Source organism: Podarcis gaigeae, assembly GCF_964106915.1.
Source record: "Podarcis gaigeae genome assembly, chromosome: 3".
Classification (NCBI taxonomy): Eukaryota; Metazoa; Chordata; class Lepidosauria; order Squamata; family Lacertidae; genus Podarcis; species Podarcis gaigeae.
Window position 1 is genome coordinate 59,772,968 of NC_139680.1, and position 20,470 is coordinate 59,793,437.

Below are 20,470 nucleotides of genomic sequence, written 5' to 3' on the forward strand. Positions count from 1 at the left end.
GGGGGGAAAGGGGAAAAAACCCGCAGGAACTCGCAAGACATTTTCGTCTTGCGAAGCAAGCCCATAGGGAAATTCGTTTTGCGAAGCGCCTCCAAAATGGAAAACCCTTTCATCTAGCGGGTTTTCCGTCTTGCAAGGCGTTCGTCTTGCGGGGCACCCCTGTACATGTGCAGGTGAAGATGCTTCTGAATCAAATTATGCTTACCCTATTGACTTTCTGGACTAGCAGATTGGGGGTGGGGAACAAGGATGGTGAGCGACAGCAATCAAATACAGGCTGATTCATACATTTTACTGAGCCATGTTGTTTATCTGCTATACATGTAGTGTTTCAAGTACACTTGAACAGCTGTGATAGCTCAGTCAGTAACGCATGAGACTCTTAATCTCAGGGTCATGGGCAAAATATTCCTGCACTCTACAATACTGCACTTCTATCTGTTTTGGCTATTTCCTACTTAAGATAGAAGGGGATCAGGTCTTTCAAGGCTGCTAGGCCATAGATGTTGCTTCCCTACTGAAGTTTTTAAAATAGTTTGAAAATATAGCTTAATGGTTGACGCAGCAGTCATTGAACACAACAGTAGTTGTTAAACTATAATGCTTTTATGAGTAATCACAAATAATTAAGAGTGATCTGCCTATGCCATCATGGAAGTATACTTTATCATTCTTGATATTTGCTAGAGAAGTTGTAGCCCAGGGGTAAGTAATCTGTGACCTTCCAGATCATTTTGGATTCATCACTTCCATAAGCCCCAGGCAGAATTGCCCAATGGTCAGGGATGGTGGGAGCTGCAAGGCCCACAGGCTAGCCATTCTTGCTGTAACCCCTTATGCCTGAGATTTGCTAAAATTCAAGTGTGCATAGTCTTTCAAGAAACAGCAGAGAGGCCTGTTGAGTACCTCCTACTTTAGTGCTTATGCATTTCCTCCCCTCCTGCGCTATGGAAACTTCTGCTTTCTCCTTTAAACTAATCAGAGTTTCCTGTTGCAACCTAACAGGGCCACACTGGTTAGTTTGCAGTGCGTTCAAACTAGAAAGCAGATGCTTCCTGCTTCACTGATGTGCTGGAGGAGAGAGAAGGGGTCGAGCAGGCTCATTCATTTAACACTAAGCCATGGTTTGGCTGCTGTGCTTTAGTTTAGTCATTATGCTAAACCAGGCTTCCTCAACCTTGGCCCTCCAGATATTTTTGGCCTACAACTCCCATGATCCCTAGCTAGCAGGACCAGTGGTCAGGGATGATGGGGGTTGTAGTCTCAAAACATCTGGAGGGCCGAGTTTGCCCATGCCTGGTATATTACTATATTATATCATTACTATTCTTGCCCATCCTTCATCATAAGGTTCCTGGGTGAGTTGTAGCATAAAAAAACAATAAAAACAACCCATTCCATAATAATAACAACAACAAATGCCCACATTTTGGTCAGATTCACAAGCTCTAAATCACTGGTGGAAGATTCTCTCTGGTATATCCCGTTCACCTACCATAATGTGATATTTGAGAGATTTGTGCGTTACATCATGAAAAACCTTTTATAGAGTCCATTGAACCAAAAAATACAGAAAAGCTTATTTATAGTAGAAGAATATGCATACGGAAGTACTGCCAGCATTTCTGAGTATTCTACCATTTTGTCAACCTTTAAAAAATATATTGATGTGGGTTTTGTGCACCATCCTGCCTTAGTAGAATTGTTCATGGGTCTCTTTGCTGGGAAGTTCTATAGGCATCAGTTGATCCTGGCGTCGGCCCCTCCAGCATTGAGTACTTGTTGCATACTTTCTGGAAGAAAAGGGAGGCAGGATCAAAGCAATATATTTTTACTATAAGAATTTCTATCCCTTACAGGCAACATTGGCAGTTGTGCTTTTGGAGCTAATTGAGTTGTGGTTGGCATGGGTCTTTGCCATCTTAGACCAGTGTGGTTTAGATTTTAGTTTTAACATTAAATGGAATTTAGTGAACTTCACACTTGTCATCAGATATGGTCTGACAACCATCATGTGACAGACAACTGCTTGTTAAAAGATGAAACGTGAAGCTTGTTTTGAAGTGTATAAATCATGCAAATAGTACAAATCTGCATTTTCTTTGCATACATAACATCAATTTATATGCACTGTTCCAAATTTTATAGAATTTGGATTTCTCCTAGTTTTTGCAAAGAACACACTGATGAAGAGACAGATACCATTTACAAAGAGCAGGTGAAAATATTTTTAAAGGCAATTTCTCAAACTCCTACAGTGGTACCTTGGGTTAAGAACTTAATTTGTTCTGGAGGTCCGTTCTTAACCTGAAACTGTTCTTAACCTGAGGTACCACTTTAGCTAATGGGCCTCCTGCTGTCACTGTGCCGCCACCACAAGATTTCTGTTCTCATCCTGAGGCAAAGTTCTTAACCCGAGGCACTATTTCTGGGTTAGTGGAGTCTGTAACCTGAAGCGCCTGTAACCTGAGGTACAACTGTATTCTGAACAGGGAATTTAGACAAATAATAGTATTTTTAATGTTAAAAAAAATGTAAAACAAACAAGGCTGCAAGAGTGTTTTTCCATGCTAACTTCCCACCCCAGCTATAAAATTACTATGGATATATTACCTGGCTGACCTTACGAGTTAGTTAGGAATAAAAAATAGTACTGTATATATAAGCATCAGCTGAGGTGTGAATTCTGCTATTAAAACAATGGACTGATTCAAAAATATCTTCAAAGGCCATGGGCGTAGCCAGGATATTTGTCAGGAGGGGCAGAACCTCAGTTTGCAATGCATTTTTATTTATTTTTATTGATGAGGGGGGCAGCTGCCCCGCCCCCCGGCTATGTAACAACATCTTACCTGGTTTTGTTAAAGCTCACAGAATTGGGCTCAGTGTGGCCTCTCCATGCAGGATTTATTAATAATGAAGCCACAGTATAGACAGCCTTGCTCTATGGAAAGCTTGCATATAGGTTCTGAGCCCATGAAGAAACCAACCACCGGGAATGGAGTCAGTGAGCTCTCAGTTCCCTTCAGCTGCTGCCAAGTGTGACACATTACATGCCCACTAGATGGCAGCTTTTACTTCCAAGAGCATTTGTAACCTCATGAGGAAGGATGTGCCATTTTTCACACTGCCGTTTACTAGAATTCTGTTAAAAACACCATACTTACTGTTTTGCCAGTTTCATAGATATCTGCTCTAGAGAACATCCTTTTGTCTCGGGGCTGAAGAAGACGACAAACGCCAACGCTGCCAGGCTCATCATGGCATAAACAAAATAGACCCACGGTAAACCAATGAGATCTAAGATTTTTTTTAAAAAAATAAATAATTTGTTATTTTAGGAACCTTGTTCTCAGTCCAGGTCAGCAGAGCGGGCGGGGGGGGGATCTGTGGCTTTCCGGATGTTGCTGAACATCAGCTCCAGCAAAGCATGGGCAATGGCCAGAAAGGACAGGGGCCATCGGCCACTGCTCAGTCCCCTGCCTCCTCCCAAAATGTCACATGACATTGCATGTCACACATGTGACGTCACACACGCAGCTGGCCCCTCAGTCATTGGTGCAAGTTGGTCTTCTGCTTCCCCCCTGTATTACATAGGTTGCTATTTAAATAAAGGTGCAGGAATAAATAGCAGCAGCAACAAAATCGTTCATTAAATGAGTTTCGTTTCGCAGGCATGCCGTGTGCATGAACGCATTGTCTCTCATGCAAGGGCCAAAGGGTGGGATTTTGAAATTCTCCCAACAGTTTTTCCTCAGAAAAATTGTCAGCTAAGAAATGTTGGTTCTCTAAGTGCAGAAGCAGCAATGTTATAGTGGTGGATGAAGGAAAAGGAATTAGAGGTCAGGAAGGAGCCAAACCTATTGCTTCCTTCAACATTAAGAGAACTAGGTTCACAGTTGCACCCAAACAGTGAAAATGGGGTGCCATTTTGTAAAAAAGTCTTCAGGGGAGAGTTGAAATATTTATCAATGGTTTGTGAGGAGATTTTAAAAGAACATTTCAGATATGACTTTTAGCAGACATCTGGAGGCAACCCTGTTTAGGGCAGCTTTTAATGTTTGATGTTTTCTTGTGTTTTTAATATTCTGTTGGGAGCCACCCAGAGTGGCTGGGGAAACCCAGCCAGATGTGTGGGGTATTATTATTATTATTATTATTATTATTATTATTATTATTATTTATGTAAGTATAGTCAGCTAAAGCCTAACTAGGGATGGGGGAGAAGCTAGATTCAGTTCATATCAAAGGTAAATCTACCTAATTTGTGCTTTCTGAAATAATAAGCAAACCAGGAGAAACAGCCATTCTACAAAATCTGCACTTTCTAAATGTTGCAGCGCAGTTCTCCAGCCAAGTAACGTATGCATTACATGTGCCTTTAAATGCATATGTGTGAAAATAAGATATAAAAACACATTATATTAGGGAAAATATACTTTGCATGTATATTGGGCAAACTTGCAAAACCCTTGGTCAAACACACACACGAAATTTGAAGCCAACCATATTCTTGTGATTTTACACTCTTCTTAATGCTGCATTTTAAGTTGTGGTTACCCATTATGCTCACCCTTACCCATACCAGCCTTACCCGTTGTAGTCAAAAAGGTTGAGGAGATTAGAAGATTAACACCCCAGTTCATGCTGGAGGTTAGAGCCATCGCTCTTCCTCTGATCCCACCAGGAAATATTTCACTCAGTACCAGCCAGGACACTGAAATTAAAAACACAAACGTAACAGTGTGTGGTGTTATGTAAGGGTCATCTAGTCTACCTTCGCAAACTTTCTGTCCTGATCCTATGCTCCCTCGTTCCACTAAACTGGGCAGGGGGGGAGGGGGGCCACAGGTGCCAGAAGCAGCAAAGCCAGTGGGAGTTTTGGGTATTCCTTGATATAAGCTGCAGGATGCACAATACAGAATCAGGCCTGCACTCCTGCTTGTCTCTCCCCAGTATTGTATTGAGCTTCTTGCTGTACCTAGTTCAGCATACTAAAGCAAAACCACCTCAATACCTCAAAGGTACTGGGGCAGGGGGATGCCTGTGACCATGGATGGGGAAGCCTGGATAACTCAGTTGGTTAGAGCGTGGTGCTGATAACGCCAAGGTTGCAGGTTTGATCCCCGTATGGGACAGCTGCGTATTCCTGCACTGCAAAGGGTTGGACTAGATGATCCTCAGGGTCCCTTCCAACTCTATAATTCTGCGATTCCAAGTCATGGAAGAACACATTATTTTCATTCTGAGGCTCACAAATGGTTCCAGACTGTCAATATGTTGTGGGTGGGATACAAGTGGCAAACTATAGTTGCACAATTATGGCAGATTTTGTGCTCTTCCAAACTGGACTTTTTGCGGTAAGGAAAGTGATGGCAAAATGTACTGGGAAGAGTGGGATAACAGTCATTTTACCTTCTGTTGTATAACCTCATTACAAATCACTGCTCAATAAACAGCCAGAGAAGTATAATCTCCATGCAGACTTTGTGCAAACAGATCAGGAGGGATGCTCAATAAACAATTCTGAAAGCAACCACAGCTTCCATTTCTAATGTCTCTAATTAAAAGGCCTCAGGTAGCTGGGAAATTTACTTAAGACATGTGTATGCTGTCTTTGACAGCAAAGCCCTCCCAAGGAAGTGGCAAAGCAGAATGAAAACTTTTTTAAATTTTTTATTAATCTACCACAATCCGACTCCACAGCGGAAAAACAGCAGCAATTTAAAAGCCCAATGTAACTGTTTTGTGAAAATGCAGTTTGAAATACAAATGTTTCAAATGTCTGGCCAAAGTGGGGATATGTACTTAGCACTGTAGAACTGTAGAGTTGGAAGGGATCCCAAGGGTCATCTAGTCCAAGCCCCTGCAACACAAGAATCATTTGCCCCACATGGGGCTCAAACCCACAACCCTGAGATTAAGAGTCTCATGCTCTACCAACTGAGCTATCCACCACCATCCCCCTTCTCTACGAGACCATTCCAAAGATATGGGGCTGCCACTGAACAGGCCTGCTTCCTAGAACAACACATCAGATGAACCAATGGTGGAGCTGTGTACAGGGCCTCTGAAGCTGATCTATAAATGACAGCCAGGTTTGTAAGGGAGGCAGCAGTCCTTCAGATAACATAGTCCCAGAGTTTCAGTTCTTCTGTTTCAGCATCTCCTTGCATTGTTATAAAACTATTTTCCTTCTGCCAGGAAGCAGCAAGAACCCAAAGGGATATTTCCACTTGGGCGATACCAGTACCCAGATGCCAGCTTTTTAAATTGGCAGCTGAAAATCTCCAAATCTCCATCTCTCTTTTCTCAACTGAAGAATCTGAAGCACTATCTGGCACAGTGCTTAGCTTCCCATGCCCATTCATTGAAGAAGCTACATTTCAGAATAGGATTAGACTGACCCCTGCCCACCCCCTGCCTTTAAAGGACAACATTCCAATATCTGGTTGAAGTTCCTCACTGATAATGATTGATAAGTTTGGGTTTAAGAGTTAAACTGTACAGTTTTCATAATAGTACTCTGCCAGATTAAATGTGAATGGAATGCAGGAAATAACCTCTTTGGGAGGCGAGTTATGGAAGGCTTTCGCTGTGGCTGATGATATGAAAATAAAGTAGCTTAGAGTCTTTGGTCTGATGAACACAACTTGCTCTGTTTCAGCTCTTATGTGAAACCCTCTGGCTTCTTATTGTGGGCATCCAAGCTGTATTCCAAACAGGCCTACGCAGAGTGTGCTTCTGACCTTGGAGGAGAGGACTACCTGTGAAACAGGCACTGAGCCAAAGCTAAAGACTCCAGACTTCCCAGCTCCATTAACTTCTCTGAGTTATGCATGTTTGCAGATAAGGGACAATACATACTGTTTTCTCCTGAGCACATATACCTGAGAAATTCATTTAAGAACTTTCTTTTTTGACCTTAACCCTTGCCACTGTAACAGGTGCAGCTATGTGGCTGTAATCTAAACAATATAGCAAAGAATTAACTTGGTTTTCTGACTTTTCTTCTTCTTTGTCTAGCAGGTTCAAGACTATTAAAGGAAAGTGGTGTGTGTGTTTCTTTAAAAAAGTAGAGTTCAAAGTACTTGAAATGGTTTATTGGGTTACAAAGGTACGCATTGTGGGGGGGTGGAGATCAGACAGATTTACAGCTTAGAAATGAATGAGGCATGGGATATGAAAGCCTCTGAAATAAATGCATGATTAGGAAGTGGTGCAAGCTGAGGGACAATAAGTAAAAGGGATTATTCGTCAAGCAATAGGGGTGGGGAAAAGAGAGCCAAATACAGGCATAGGCAAACTCGGCCCTCCAGATGTTTTGGGACTACAACTCCCATCATCCCTATCTAATATGACCAGTGGTCAGGGATGATGGGCGTTGTAGTCCCAAAACAGCTGGAGGGCCGAGTTTGCCTATGCCTGGCCGAATACATACAGCACACTTCCAAAGGCAAAAGCAACAAATGGACTAATGAATGCAAAAAACCCTGCTCTGTGAAGAAGGGACTCAGAAGGTACAGCTGATGACTTAGATGATGTTAGGAAGAAGCCCAGTGTGGCGTATGCACAGTCCTGTGGAACTTCTATTTATACGTGCATATGATTGGGCTGTCTGAATGATTTGATGAGTTTTCTCAACAGATACAAGCCCTGAGAGAAATCTGATCCTTGGGAGAGCTGATACTCACAGGGAGATATTTTCTCTGCCTTCTCATCCAAACCAATCAAGGAAGGAAGGAAGGAAGGAAGGAAGGAAGGAAGGAAGGATTGTCCAAGCCTACAAGGCACTGGAAAGAAAAGCTCAGAATAGGCATCTTTATTTCTTAAACTTCAGGCATCACACAGATGCTTGAGACGACAATCCTATACACAGAAGGGGCTTGGCCGATTTGCTCCTCTGCTGTGCTTGTACCATGCTGGCCCTTTCCCCTCTCCCGCCCAGTAGCCAAGAGCAACTCACCTGCCAGGAAGCTAGCAGGGTGGGCTCGCCCACACTTCCACTTGCCCTGTGCCTAGGAAGCCTTGGTCTGAGAGGTTTTCTGCTTGTTCCATCCCGTTTGCCCTGCCATTTCCCCCCAGGAAAACCTGCTCTCTACCACTGAATTGGAGCAAACCTCAATCTGCTGTAAACCCAATTGACATTTGCTCCAATTCAGCAGTAAAGAGTGGGTTTTCCCAGGGGAATGTGGTATGGCAAGAAGACATGTGGATGAGCCTGTCTAACAGAGCCCATGTCCCACCCAGCAAGCCACTCCTGCCCATAGACACTGTGGCCTCTTCTTACTTATCAGTCAAAACAACTTGCAACAAATAAATTGAAAAACACTTACTTGGTCCAAGTCCTATGGAGAAAGCAGCAATGTAAACAAGCAAGCAGGCCAAAGAGAGCCATTTCAGAGCTGATTGAACTTCCATTGCTTCTGTTGCTACCTGAGACTCTGTGTGGCTTGTGTCGGGGGCTCTGCCCCCCACTGACAAGGTCTTGTTCCACCTTTCCGTATTAGAAATGTCAGCCTTCCATTGTGAAACTGTGCTGGACGAAGCCAGGCTAGCAAATTGCTCCTCAAGAGTTTCATTTGTGGAGGTCAATTGTCCCACTCCGTGGAATGTGGCATCTTCCCAGGACTGGTTTCTACAGACAGCAGTGGCATTCACATGTATATTACGTGTGATCAATCCCATGGTGAACAATGACACAGACATGAGGGATGAGCCAATAATAAGAAACGTCTTGCTTCCTATCTGGTCGACGAAAAGGGTGGCTGGGATTGTACTGACCACTTTGACCACTCCAACACCAGTAGAAGCCAAACTAGCTGCCTGATTGCTCTGAAACCCAACTGCTTTCAAAACAGTGGAGGCATAAAACAAGATGTTAGGCTGTCCTGTTGTTTGTACAAAAAACACTAGAGTGATTCCGATCAGCATCCGAGTCCTCATATTGTCTTTTGAATGGAACAGATCCCAAAAACGGTACTGGTGCTCATCTTTCAAGGAAGATTTGATCATAGCAAGTTCTTTGCTGGTGTCTGTGGTTGTCCTGAGTTTTCCAAGCACTTGGCTGGCAGCTTCGTCAAAGCCTTTCATAACGAGAAAACGAGGACTTGGCAGAAGGAAATACAAAGCAATGGCTTGTAGAATCCCCAGTGGAATGACCAGGCCAAACATATACTTCCAGCCATGGGAAACACTGGCAAAGGCATAATTTGAAACATAGGCAAAAAGTATGCCCACTACAATCATGAGTTCATTCAAAGACACAAGCAAGCCTCTTCTGTGCTGCGGGGCAATCTCTGCGATATACACACAAGTTGCGGTTGACGAGAGTGAAATGGAAACCCCTATCACAATCCGCCCTATAATGAGGAGTCCGTATGAGGCGAAGAGTATCAGCACGAGACTTCCCAGTACAAGTAACCCAGATGCCAGCATAATGGCAACTCGCCTCCCATATTTGTCGATCAGGATCCCACCAGTCAACGAAGCAAGAAAGGCACCAATGAGAAGAGCACTTACAACTATCTCCTGTTGTCGGCATGAAAGGACTAGGATGCTAGTTAGCTGAAGAAGAGCTCCAGAGATAACTCCAAATTCATAACCCATCAGAAGGCCACTGATAGCAGCAATGCCAGATGATAGAAGGGTGAGCATTCCGAATCCTGGAAATAAAGTTTATAGAAATATTCAGTTTTATTTTAGTATTTTCAGAAAGTACGGTATATCTTTGCCCAAGATTCTTAAGCCAACAGAGATGAAATTTCCATCCAAGATGATTAAAAAACAACCACCCAGATCTTTGTTTCTAATACTTCCAGTTATTAGAATTGTATAGTTAGTTTACTAATAATAACTACTTAAGATTCATATTTTAAAAAGAGGGTATATGTCTGAGTGTCCCTAAATACTTGCATGCTTGCTTTTGTAGCTATTCCCCATGTTCTGAGCCCAACTGATCATGTAATCCTTGACTTGTTTAAATTTGTACTCATACTGTAATTTTAAGATCCGCTCGGCCAGCTCGTTTTCTCAATGGTTTTTTAATTACTGCTTTTATGGTTTTGTTTTTGTACTTTGCACACATGTGTTTTAATTTTTACTGTAAGCCAGGCTTGATGCCAAACCGAAGAAGGCACGATATAAATGCTTAAATAATAAATAAATAAAATTAAAATTGCATTGTGGGCCATAGCATGGCCCATTTAGAACTACATTCAGTTTCAAGTCAGGTGGCTCTGAAAAATCATGTATCTCATGTTGTTTCTTCCTAAAAGCCAGGTTTAGTTCAGTTATCATGATTAATAGTTCTGAATCACGTGCCTAAATCCTGTTGGTTGCCATGGTCATGTCTTGGGCTGGATAATTCCACAGGTTAATTAAACAGCACTCCCTCTGTTTGCAACATTCAGGCTGTGAGTGCCATAACTAACGCAGCCAAAAGGGCACCAGACGCATACAATAAGAAGACTACTGACAGATGGGGGGGGGACCCAAGGTTTGCAGAAGTGTATATCTTTATATATAAAGCTTCAGGGGGAAAAACCCTCTGGGGAGGGGGGTGTTGCTGTGAGAATTGAGCATGCTCTGGTCATGGAATGTAGGCTGACTACTAGATAGGATAACGGGGGTGGGATGGGGGTGGAAATGCTGGGGCAATTGCCTCAGGCGCATTTTTGGGGGAGAGATGCTCATATCCCCCTCTTTGAGCCAGCCCTGCACCACTTTGTGAGGTTGGGATCTGATCAAATCCTAGCATCACAAAGCGACTAGAGGAGGGTGGCATGAGAAGGACACCGTGCGCCCTTTGATCACAGCCTCCCCCTCCCCAAGGGGCTTGAACCAAAGGGCACGTGGTTGTTGCATCTTTCTCATGTCGCCCTGCAACCTCACAAAGTGGGACCGCCCTGTGGAGACATTGTGGCCTATCAGGTGTACAACAGTGCATTGTGCCCTGACAACCTCCTTACACGCCTTGTTTTGGCAATCTCAGACAGGCAACAAGAAGAGATTTACCGAATATCTGGTGGGCTGTTTCTCGTGTCAGGTGGGCTGCATTTGGATCGGTGGGTCAGAAGTTGTGAAAGGGAATGGGGGTGGGGGGTGGCAGCACCAAGCACAAGAAAGCAGAAAAAATAAAGGAAAAGTGATAGTGAAAAGGAGAAGGGAAGAGAAAGCAATTTAACAGTAACCTATTTATTTATTAGATTTATAGACCACCCTTCCTTATAAGAGCTCAGGGCAGTTCACAGAATAAAATGCAGGATAAAACTAAGTAAATAACAAACTAGAAAACAAAACAAAACAGCAAAGAACTTATTCTGATAATATACACATAATCGCTAATTATACCGAAACAACCCATTTTTAAAAACAAGTAAAGGACTTACCTTAATGCAACAAACCTAAATCTCTGCTAACCATCATACAAAACATCACACTTGAGCTTTTCAATGGACCATTAAAACTCTCAAGATTACTCCTTACAAAACCACAGTGTTATAATTAAAATGCATCTTGGTGCATAAACCCCTACAAGAATTATAATTGACAAGTAGGAGCCGCAACAGACTGGGAGCGTTGCTGTTTCGTGTTCAAGTTAGTCAGCGAGCCGTGTTTTTGCCCTACTCTATTCCAACCACGGGGACGCAGGTGGCGCTGTGGGTTAAAGCCTCAGCGCCTAGGACTTGCCGATCGAAAGGTCGGCGGTTCGAATCCCTGCGGCGGGGTGCGCTCCTGCTGCTCGGTCCCAGCGCCTGCCAACCTAGCAGTTCGAAAGCACCTCCGGGTGCAAGTACATAAATAGGGACCGCTTACCAGCGGGAAGGTAAACGGCGTTTCCGTGTGCGGCTCTGGCTCGCCAGATGCAGCTTTGTCACGCTGGCCACGTGACCCGGAAGTGTCTCCGGACAGCGCTGGCCCCCGGCCTCTTGAGTGAGATGGGCGCACCAACCCCAGAGTCTGTCAAGACTGGCCCGTACGGGCAGGGGTACCTTTACCTTTTTTATTCCAACCACAATGGATTTGTTCAAAGTAACATAGGTCTCCTTCAGGTAAAGGGCTGTAGCTCAGCCAGAGGACACATGATTTCATGCAGTAGATCCCAGATCAGATACCTTGCATTTCCAGGTCGGAAACAGTAAAAGACCCATGTCTGAAATCCTGGTGTCACTACCAGTCAACATAGACAGTACTGAACTTGATGTACCAATTGTCTGACTTGGCGAAAGGCAGCACCCAGTGTTCTTACTGCATAAAGTATTTTACAGGTTGACTGCCATTCAGCCAAGTTCCTATTAGCAATTGTGTGCATTGTCTTTTAAGAGAGTGCACTTTATAAATCCACGGCTAATTTTGTTTTAAAACTACTTTCTGTATGTATAAGAAACAAAAGCGTGAGCAAGCACTGAAAAAGTTTAACGCTTAAAATTCACTTTCAGTTGTCAAAAGATCAGTGGATTAAAGTATAATCTTTTCCTTATTCAGCACCAGTACATTCTGTGTGAATGTATTTACCCCATGTAGCTCTTTTGTGTTACTTTTGGAACTCGACAGCTTGGAAGTCAGTGAAAGACCAAGAATGAACAACATGTGGGATAAACAAACTGAAGCAACACTGACGCTGAGGTTCTTTTAATTTTTTTAAAAAAATAAATAAAAAATATAGAAATAGCTATACTGCTCTTGGTGTGCTTAGAAACCAAAGCCAAAATCACTGGCGAAACATGGAAGAGAAGCATATTCTATAAAGTCTAGAGCAGGGTTTCCCAAACTTGGGTCTGTAGCTGTTGGACTACAGTTCCCATAATCCCTTACCACTGGTCATGCTAGCTAGGGATGATGGGAGCTGTAGTCCAAAAACAGCTGGAGACCTAAGTTTGGGAAACGTTGGTCTATAGACTTGTTTTCACAGCACAACCCAACCAGCCAGCAGCCATCATAGGCAACAGTGGTGCTCCAATGCTTAATGCAATGGAGCTGCAAAATCAGGGTATAGAAATTTGTAAATAAAAATTGCAAGCCCCATAAGAAAAGCCAGAAGCCAAAAGGCTTTTCAAAGTCCCAACTAGCCACCATCTCTTAAGTACACCTCAGTGATGCTGAGAAAATAAATGAGATCACTGGGGTCCTGTGTGTTTACTTCCCCAATTCCCTGAAAGCAGAGATATAAATGTGATGAATACCTAACATATTATAAAACTGTTAGTTCAAAAATAGCTCTTCCTTGTACATCAGTACAGTGGTACCTCAGGTTACAGACACCTTGGGTTAGACACTTCAGGTTACAGACTCTGCTAACCCAGAAGTAGTACCTCAGGTTGAAAACTTTACCTCAGGATGAGAATGGAAATTGCGCGGCGGCAGCATGGGGGTAGCGGGAGGCCCCATTAGCTAAAGTGGTGCTTCAGGTTAAGAACAGTTTCAGGTTAAGAATGGACCTCCAGAACGAATTAAGTTCTTAACCCGAGGTACCACTGTAATTAGAAAGCCTAAAGACTAAAGGATTATGAAAGAAAGAAAGAAAGAAAGAAAGAAAGAAAGAAAGAAAGAAAGAAAGAAAGAAAAGATTGTCCCTTTGGCTCTTGTATTTATTGTTGCTAGGACTTTAGTCACATTCTATCACCATCTATTGCCCTGCAGGCACACTTGTCACTCAGACTATGTGGCTGTACCTGTTTGAGCAGGAAGCTTGTGCAGGCTGCAAGTGCTGCATTCCTCTCCTATATTCTGACATTGCTGGCTGAGGTCCTCTGTGTCCTGCGCAGGTACCATGGCTGTAGAAAAACAGCTCCCCAACTTGGTTACTTCTCAGCGATGACGAGAGGCTCTACAGCGAGAGCGTTTCACCCTTGCTGTCAAATCTGGTGCCTCTGGCTCTTCTGTCCATGGCAGCGTGGGACAGGAGCAAAGTGAAATCTGGAAGTTATTGAGGGATCCGGGAGCAACTTTTTCTTTCTCTTCCAGCAGGTTTTGCCCTTTTTGGTGACACAGGCTGTTGCTATTTTGGGTAAGCCTATCATGAGCAAGTGGGAGGGCTTTTGCTCAGAGGTATTGTTTTTGCCTTTGAACAAATAGCTGGAGACCTTAGAGGGTTGCGCAGAGAGCTCAACAGGAGTTTCAGAGGTTTTGCTTACAGCTTTCCACTCCTCCAAGCTGCGTATTCCCCCTTCTCCTTTTTTTCAATCTGTGAAAAAGAAAAAGAAAGAGTTAAAAGAGGCTGCTGTGTCAGCAGGAAGTGGTGCACTGAGCAAGCACACAACAGATGGTATTCATTACTGTGCCATTATGAGCAATTAAGAAATAAAGTAAGAAAAATGATCACTTTCAGCATACGAATTAGGTTTTAATAACAACAATAACAATAACAATAACCATCATCTGTGCCACAATAAAGAGAAAACAGAACCGCCACCTGAGAGAGGAAAATAGGTATACTCATAGACTGGAGAAGCTCAAAAGCTTCAAAAAATAAATGTCTGTGCCTGCCGCAAAAAGATGGCCAAGTCGTAGCCAGGCAAGCCTTTCTGTGAAAGGAGATCCATCTGTGGAGAGCCCTAGTATGGCTGCTCCTCACCTCACAACAGCAGTGGTCATGGCATGGGAGCAAGAAGGGGAGGTGTGGGAATGGGGTTGACCCTGAAAGCCGGGGATGGTGGCTTCATAACTGGGCGGAAGGTGAAAGGGGTACTTGGTAGTTGGAGTGTGTAGGAGAAGGCAGCTGCCGGAGGTTATCATGTGGGTGGTTTGTGTGCGAGGAGGGTTGCATGGAAGGAGGGCAAGGAGGCGGGGAGCTAGGCATGAAGGTGCAGAAGGGTGCAAAGAGGGCTACAGAAGAGAAGACCAGAAGTGGCTCCCAGAAATGGGCCTGGAAAGGTAAAAAGCAAACTTAGTAGTTGGGTGGGATGGGGAAGCTCTAGGGAGTTAACAGGGGGTGGTAGGGGGTGTTGGGGTGACCAATGGCACAGCCCCTAGTATGTGTACACACATACATACATCCAGGTTCAAATTTCCACCAGTTCTCCACAGTTGTGACTGATGCCTTTCACTTACTGTTACAGAAACATGGGAACACAGAACATGCTCAGTGTCCCTTACACTGAATGCCAATGCCCCAGACCTTATTGACAGGGATCTTAGGTATGTTCACATGATGCATGTGTCAATTTATTTATTGAATTTATATACCACCCTATACTCGGAGGTCTCGGGGCAGTTCACAGTAATGTCAGGTAATGTACTCCATGTATGTACTTACTTTAAAAACAGACTTTACATCATTTCTACAATATTGTGTCCTCTAAGTATATTAGTCTTTAATGACCTCTGTGCAGTAAGAATCCATTGTAAAAGGTGTGAGTGAGAAACAAATGTTTGGTTTTAGAGAAAGAACACTGCTACTGGGGAAGCAGCAAGAAGAGGCGATATTAAACTTATCCAAGATGCTTGGTATTTCAACACTTCAAAACAAAACTGGACAAAGGCGCACATCAAAAACCGAGGTGCTTCATTTCCTTGGAACTAAAAGGAATAACATGCAGCCAGCCCACGCTCCCTGCCGCCGCCAAAGAACAACTCAAGATCAGCACATATCTGATCACCAGTATTGCAGGACTAAAGTCTCTCTGACCATGTGTTGACTGACCGGGTGAAAGAAAGAGGCTTGAGCAACTAATCCCCAGATAGTGAAGCAATGAAGATCTAAGAGTCTGGACCAAAGATGGCACATTTTCGCAAGATGGACAAGAACTCTGCACCCACTTGGAACATCCCGAAGTATCTGATGTAACAGCTCTGTTCCTTCCTCTTCCTTAGTTTACTGAACTAGGATGTGGCATTCTTGTGTCCCCTGCCCCCAAAAAGTGTCTCCCTATTTCCTTGAGGTTGGGCTTTATGCAAAACGTTCTGCATAACACCACACACAGAAATTCATTTCCTACCCCTCCTATACCGGGGGTGCTGTATTATACAGGTCCTCTCTTCACACTCATCTGCCAGTCATAATGATGAGCATTCTGCTATCCAGTATAAAATAGCACCATCTCTTTTGCATTGAAAGAAATGGAGATATGCTTTTCTACCAGCCCGATTGCAAATACAACAAAAAGCATGAAGCCATACTCACATCAAACAACAGTAATGGGGTATTAGAGGTCTATTCCTCACAACCATTGTGAGGAAAGTTGAGCAGGTCCTGTGCATGCCTGTCATCTGCTGAATATTGATTATGGTGTGCTATTACCGCTACCTTCAATCTGAGTTAGTAATGAGCAAGTTCAGAATGTGGTGCTGCATGCACACAATGCTAGCTAGGGACAGGTCAAAGCAGCTGGGAATCATCAAGGGTTAGGATTTTCCCAAAGTTGCACTTAAACACAGTAGATTCTGGTTCCAGAAGCTATCCAGCATCAGCTGCTGAAGTGAATGTGGGAGTTGACAGCAGCACTCTCCTGGTAAAGTTAAGCAGTGGATGAGGAGAGTGATGGAATTACAAGTCAAGTCAACAGGCCCCAAAATAAATCAGGAGCAGCTGTTGAAGAGGAACTTAATTCTGCTTCTTTCTGGTCTCATTTTTTATGGCTTCTCAAAGTCTGACTCAAATGAATTTTCACAGCCATTAGGATGTGTTCTTTGTATAAATTGGGGACAAGTCACATTGAATGGATTTCTATCTACTATGCTACAACTGGAACTGCTCATTTGTCTTAAAATTGATGAATTCATGCTCACCAAAATAAAAGAATTGTGTTTGTGACCTTATTACTAGTATTGCACACAACAGCAGATAATCTGTAACTCAGAGGGAAGCCATTCATGCCATGTTGGGTGAAAAGCTGAGACATCAATATTATTCATGCGCAGTTGTCGATCTACTGTAGGAAGGAACTGGAAAGGGCTCTGGCTGCAGTGAATGCATAAAAACAAAGAGAGGAAGCACAGGGAAGTCCACACTGTTCAGTAAAGAAAATCCTTTGGAGAGAATGTATCATAAACCCAGAATGCACACTGTACGTACACTCAGTCAACAAAAGGCAGGTCACATCGCTTCAGATTTTTTTCTCTGTGGGAGGGAATCGTAAGTACAATTAGCTATGTTCAGAATTCAACAGACATATGACCTCATGAGCAATGCACTCCCCACAGCGCAAAATGTCTTGTTAACAAACATTAGCCCCGTCCAATATCCCAGAACTGACGTCTATAGAGCAGCAGGCTATGTACACCATCTCTACAAGTTACAGTTACTGCAGAAAACCCACTGCTTTTATTCTGGTATTTTGAGAGTAAACCAGAAGCCTGAACCCAATTAGGAAGTTTAAAGAAGTGCAAGCATGCATTAGCCGCACTTCAGGTTTTGCTGAAGAAACTGCTGGTGCACAACACTAGTGTCTCTACAGTCATAAGGTGTGGAGTTGACTTTAGTAAATTAAGTGTACACCTTTGACCTTTGAATTTAACAGTCCAGAAGGGTAGCTATGTTGTGAAAACAGCAAAGATGCAGACCATTAAATAGGTTAAACCTATCAGCACCAGCCTGCAAAGAAGATGCATGCCTGAGACAATTTTTATTGATGCCTAGTGATTGAGTTAATGTAAGGTACCCAAGCTTTGGGGATATTTCCTTTTTCTCTTCTTGTGTAGCGGTGGGCTCTCTGTTTCCTCAAATCTGTGTTCATAAACATCTAACACATTCTCTGTCCACAGATGGAGGACTCTCTTGCCCATGATAGATCACACAACAATGCATTTATTGGTCTTCAAAATGCCACTGGGCTATTTGCTATTTCACATATGCCTGCTTAAGGCACTTGTGAATATGTCTCATAAACCCTGAGGTTGTTACAGCAATAAAACAGACTTTGCAATGCAAATTTATCCCCTTCTTCATAACTATATATGGTACCAAATTGACAAGCAGCAGAACAGCACCAACTGGCTCCTCCTGTGTGTATGTATGTATGTATGTATGTATGTATGTATCATCCATGTTATCTATCTATCTGTCATCTATCTTGGGGTGGTGGTGGTTGTAAAAGTGACTACCTCAACACCTAGTCTATCTAAGGCTTATGCTATGTTTACAAGATGTGGTCATTCCCAGTTGTAGATCCCCACAAAAATAACATCATATAGCAGGGCCAGGGAACCTGTGTCCCTCCAAGAGGTTGCTGGATGAGAGTTCCAACACTTCAACCCAAACATCCTCTTGAGGGACACAGGCTCACCAACCCTGTCACATGTCAGGTGTCCAACGGACTTTGCATACATAACATTATTCATTCCATTCCCTTAGTCTTCCCATATGTGGCAAATATCAGCATCAGCTTCAGTAGACAGGTGGTTATCACAGGCAAACAGCATGGAAGAAAAGGGTTAGCCCTCCCCCTTATCCCAGCATTGCAGTCCTGATCACATTCAGGGGCCCATGTGATGGCTACTGAGATTACAAAGAAACAAGTAGGGCAACCAGTCAAAGGTTTTCTGGTGTCATATCTAGGCTGCAAACACACTCCCATTAGCTCTGTGTCCGGTGCACTCCCACTGCTTGTTTGGGAAGCAGCATACACACAATGTTCACTACAGTCCATAGGTATTGTGTCATTTTTAAAAATGAAATTTTGCCGTCGTCCCCCCCCCAAAAAAAAACCCCAGCTTCAGCCCAGCTGAGAAAAACAACCTCATTGAGTTTTAAGCCAGTGATGGGTACACAGCCCTAGTTTGGTCTTGTGAGGAGTTGTCAGTTTTGACAGCGGGTGCTAACACAGGAACATAAAGGTAAGCACAGCTTTGGTCTGCCAAAGATCCATCTAGTCAAGGATCCTTTTCTCAAAGTTGCCAACCAGATGCCTGTGAAAAGTCCAAAACCAGGAACTGAGGGCAGCAGTGCTCTCCACACTTGTGATTCACAGCAGCTGGTGTTCAGAGGCATACGGCCTCCAACAGTGGAGGGAAAACACAGCCATTGTGGAGGAGCCTGGGGCGGGAGGGAAAATAGCTCATTCGGTTAGGGCGTGGTGCTGATAATGCCAAGGTTGCAGGTTCAATCCACGAATTGGATAGCTGCATTGCAGGGGCTTGGACTAGATAATCAGGGTCCCTTCCAACTCTACAGTTCTATGAAAAGTGGTCCAAGGATGTGGCCACAGCTAAGTGCCACCCTGAAGCAGCAGCGCCCTCACTCACACTCTAGTCTTAGCCACTGAGCTTTACTGCCTTCTTAGTGGGAGAAAACGACCTGGAAACTGGAAAACACCCTTTCCCCTTTCTTTTTAACAAAAGATACCACTGCATATGCTTTTACAGCTGCCTTTAAATTTTCCGGCAGGACTGAGCTGTGGCATTAAAAACAAGCTCAGAGTTGAAGTGGCCCCTCTTCTGATAAAGCCCTGGTGAAAGATGCTTTCTCATATTTGGGCTCTACATAATCATGGTTTTTTTTTAAAAAAAAGAATGTCAACCACAAGGGTTTTTGGAAGCCAACATTGAATGACAATCTGTCCTCTCAGTTGCCCGAGACCCTCCAGCCCAGCCTTCCCTTTCCCCCTGCCCTTTGCTCGCCCAGGTGTATGACCTTACCTGCTGTTGCCAGGCAGCAGGGCTGCAATCTCTTCTGCAGGGTTTCCTTTCTCTTCCTGACCTGAGGCTGTGAGACGGGAGGAAGGCGGAGAAGCCGGGAGACGCCGGCCGACCTTTCTACGGCTGCCTCTTTTCAGCTGCTAGAGTGGCCCCTGCTGACAGGAGGGGAAACTGCGGGACTCTCTCCCAAGTTAAGAAAAGCGATATAAGAGAATGGCTCGGGTGTTTGGCCTCCATTAGAATGTGCCAAAAATGCAATTTGCAAATAAGACAAGCACAAGCTTGTGTCAAGGGAGAAACGTGCTAAGAGGAAGGCATTGTGATCAACTCCCGCCCGGGAACCAATGTCCCCACTGTGGAAGGGTGTGTGGATCCAGAATTGGCCCCCACAGTCACTTACGGACTCGTTGTTAAAACCATGTTTATGCAAGACAATCTTACTCGGCTACGAGTGATTGCCAAAGAAGAAGACATTAAAAGCACACCACTTCCCTCAAAGAAGCCCAAGAACTGTAGTTTACCCCATTACACAGTGCAGTTCTCAGGATCCTTTAAATGTACAATATGGTATGTATGCAGCAGTAATAATAATAATAATAATAATAATAATAATAATAATAATAATAATAATAATAATAATAATAATAATAATAATAAAGAAGCAGCAGCAGCAGCAGCAGCCAGGACTAGCTCTTTCCTAGGTCCTGATCTGACATTCAATAGACTTTTGGGTCAGGAATCTGAGACCCTCGTTCCAACAGAGGATTTCCCCTCTGTCTCTGTGTTTCTGATTTTAGAGTCCTTTAGACATGATATAGGAATTTGCCACTTGAGGTTCCTGGACTGGAACCTGCTTCTCTCTCCAAGCGAGTTTGCAACCATAAGAACTATGTAA

At 43.7% G+C, this 20,470-nt stretch overlaps 1 protein-coding gene across 1 annotated transcript; it reads right to left on the minus strand.

Annotated features, from left to right (window-relative positions):
* Positions 1 to 285: 285 nt before the first annotated feature.
* On the minus strand, positions 286 to 19,673 carry SLC2A12 (solute carrier family 2 member 12). The gene is made up of 6 exons (XM_083734001.1): positions 19,576 to 19,673; positions 13,674 to 14,185; positions 8,337 to 9,665; positions 4,595 to 4,717; positions 3,168 to 3,300; positions 286 to 1,793 (listed from the first exon to the last, which is right to left on the minus strand). The coding sequence occupies exons 2-6, from the start codon at positions 13,771 to 13,773 to the stop codon at positions 1,694 to 1,696; spliced, it is 1,785 nt and encodes a 594-aa protein (XP_083590127.1). The 5' UTR covers positions 13,774 to 14,185; positions 19,576 to 19,673; the 3' UTR covers positions 286 to 1,693.
* Positions 19,674 to 20,470: the final 797 nt, after the last annotated feature.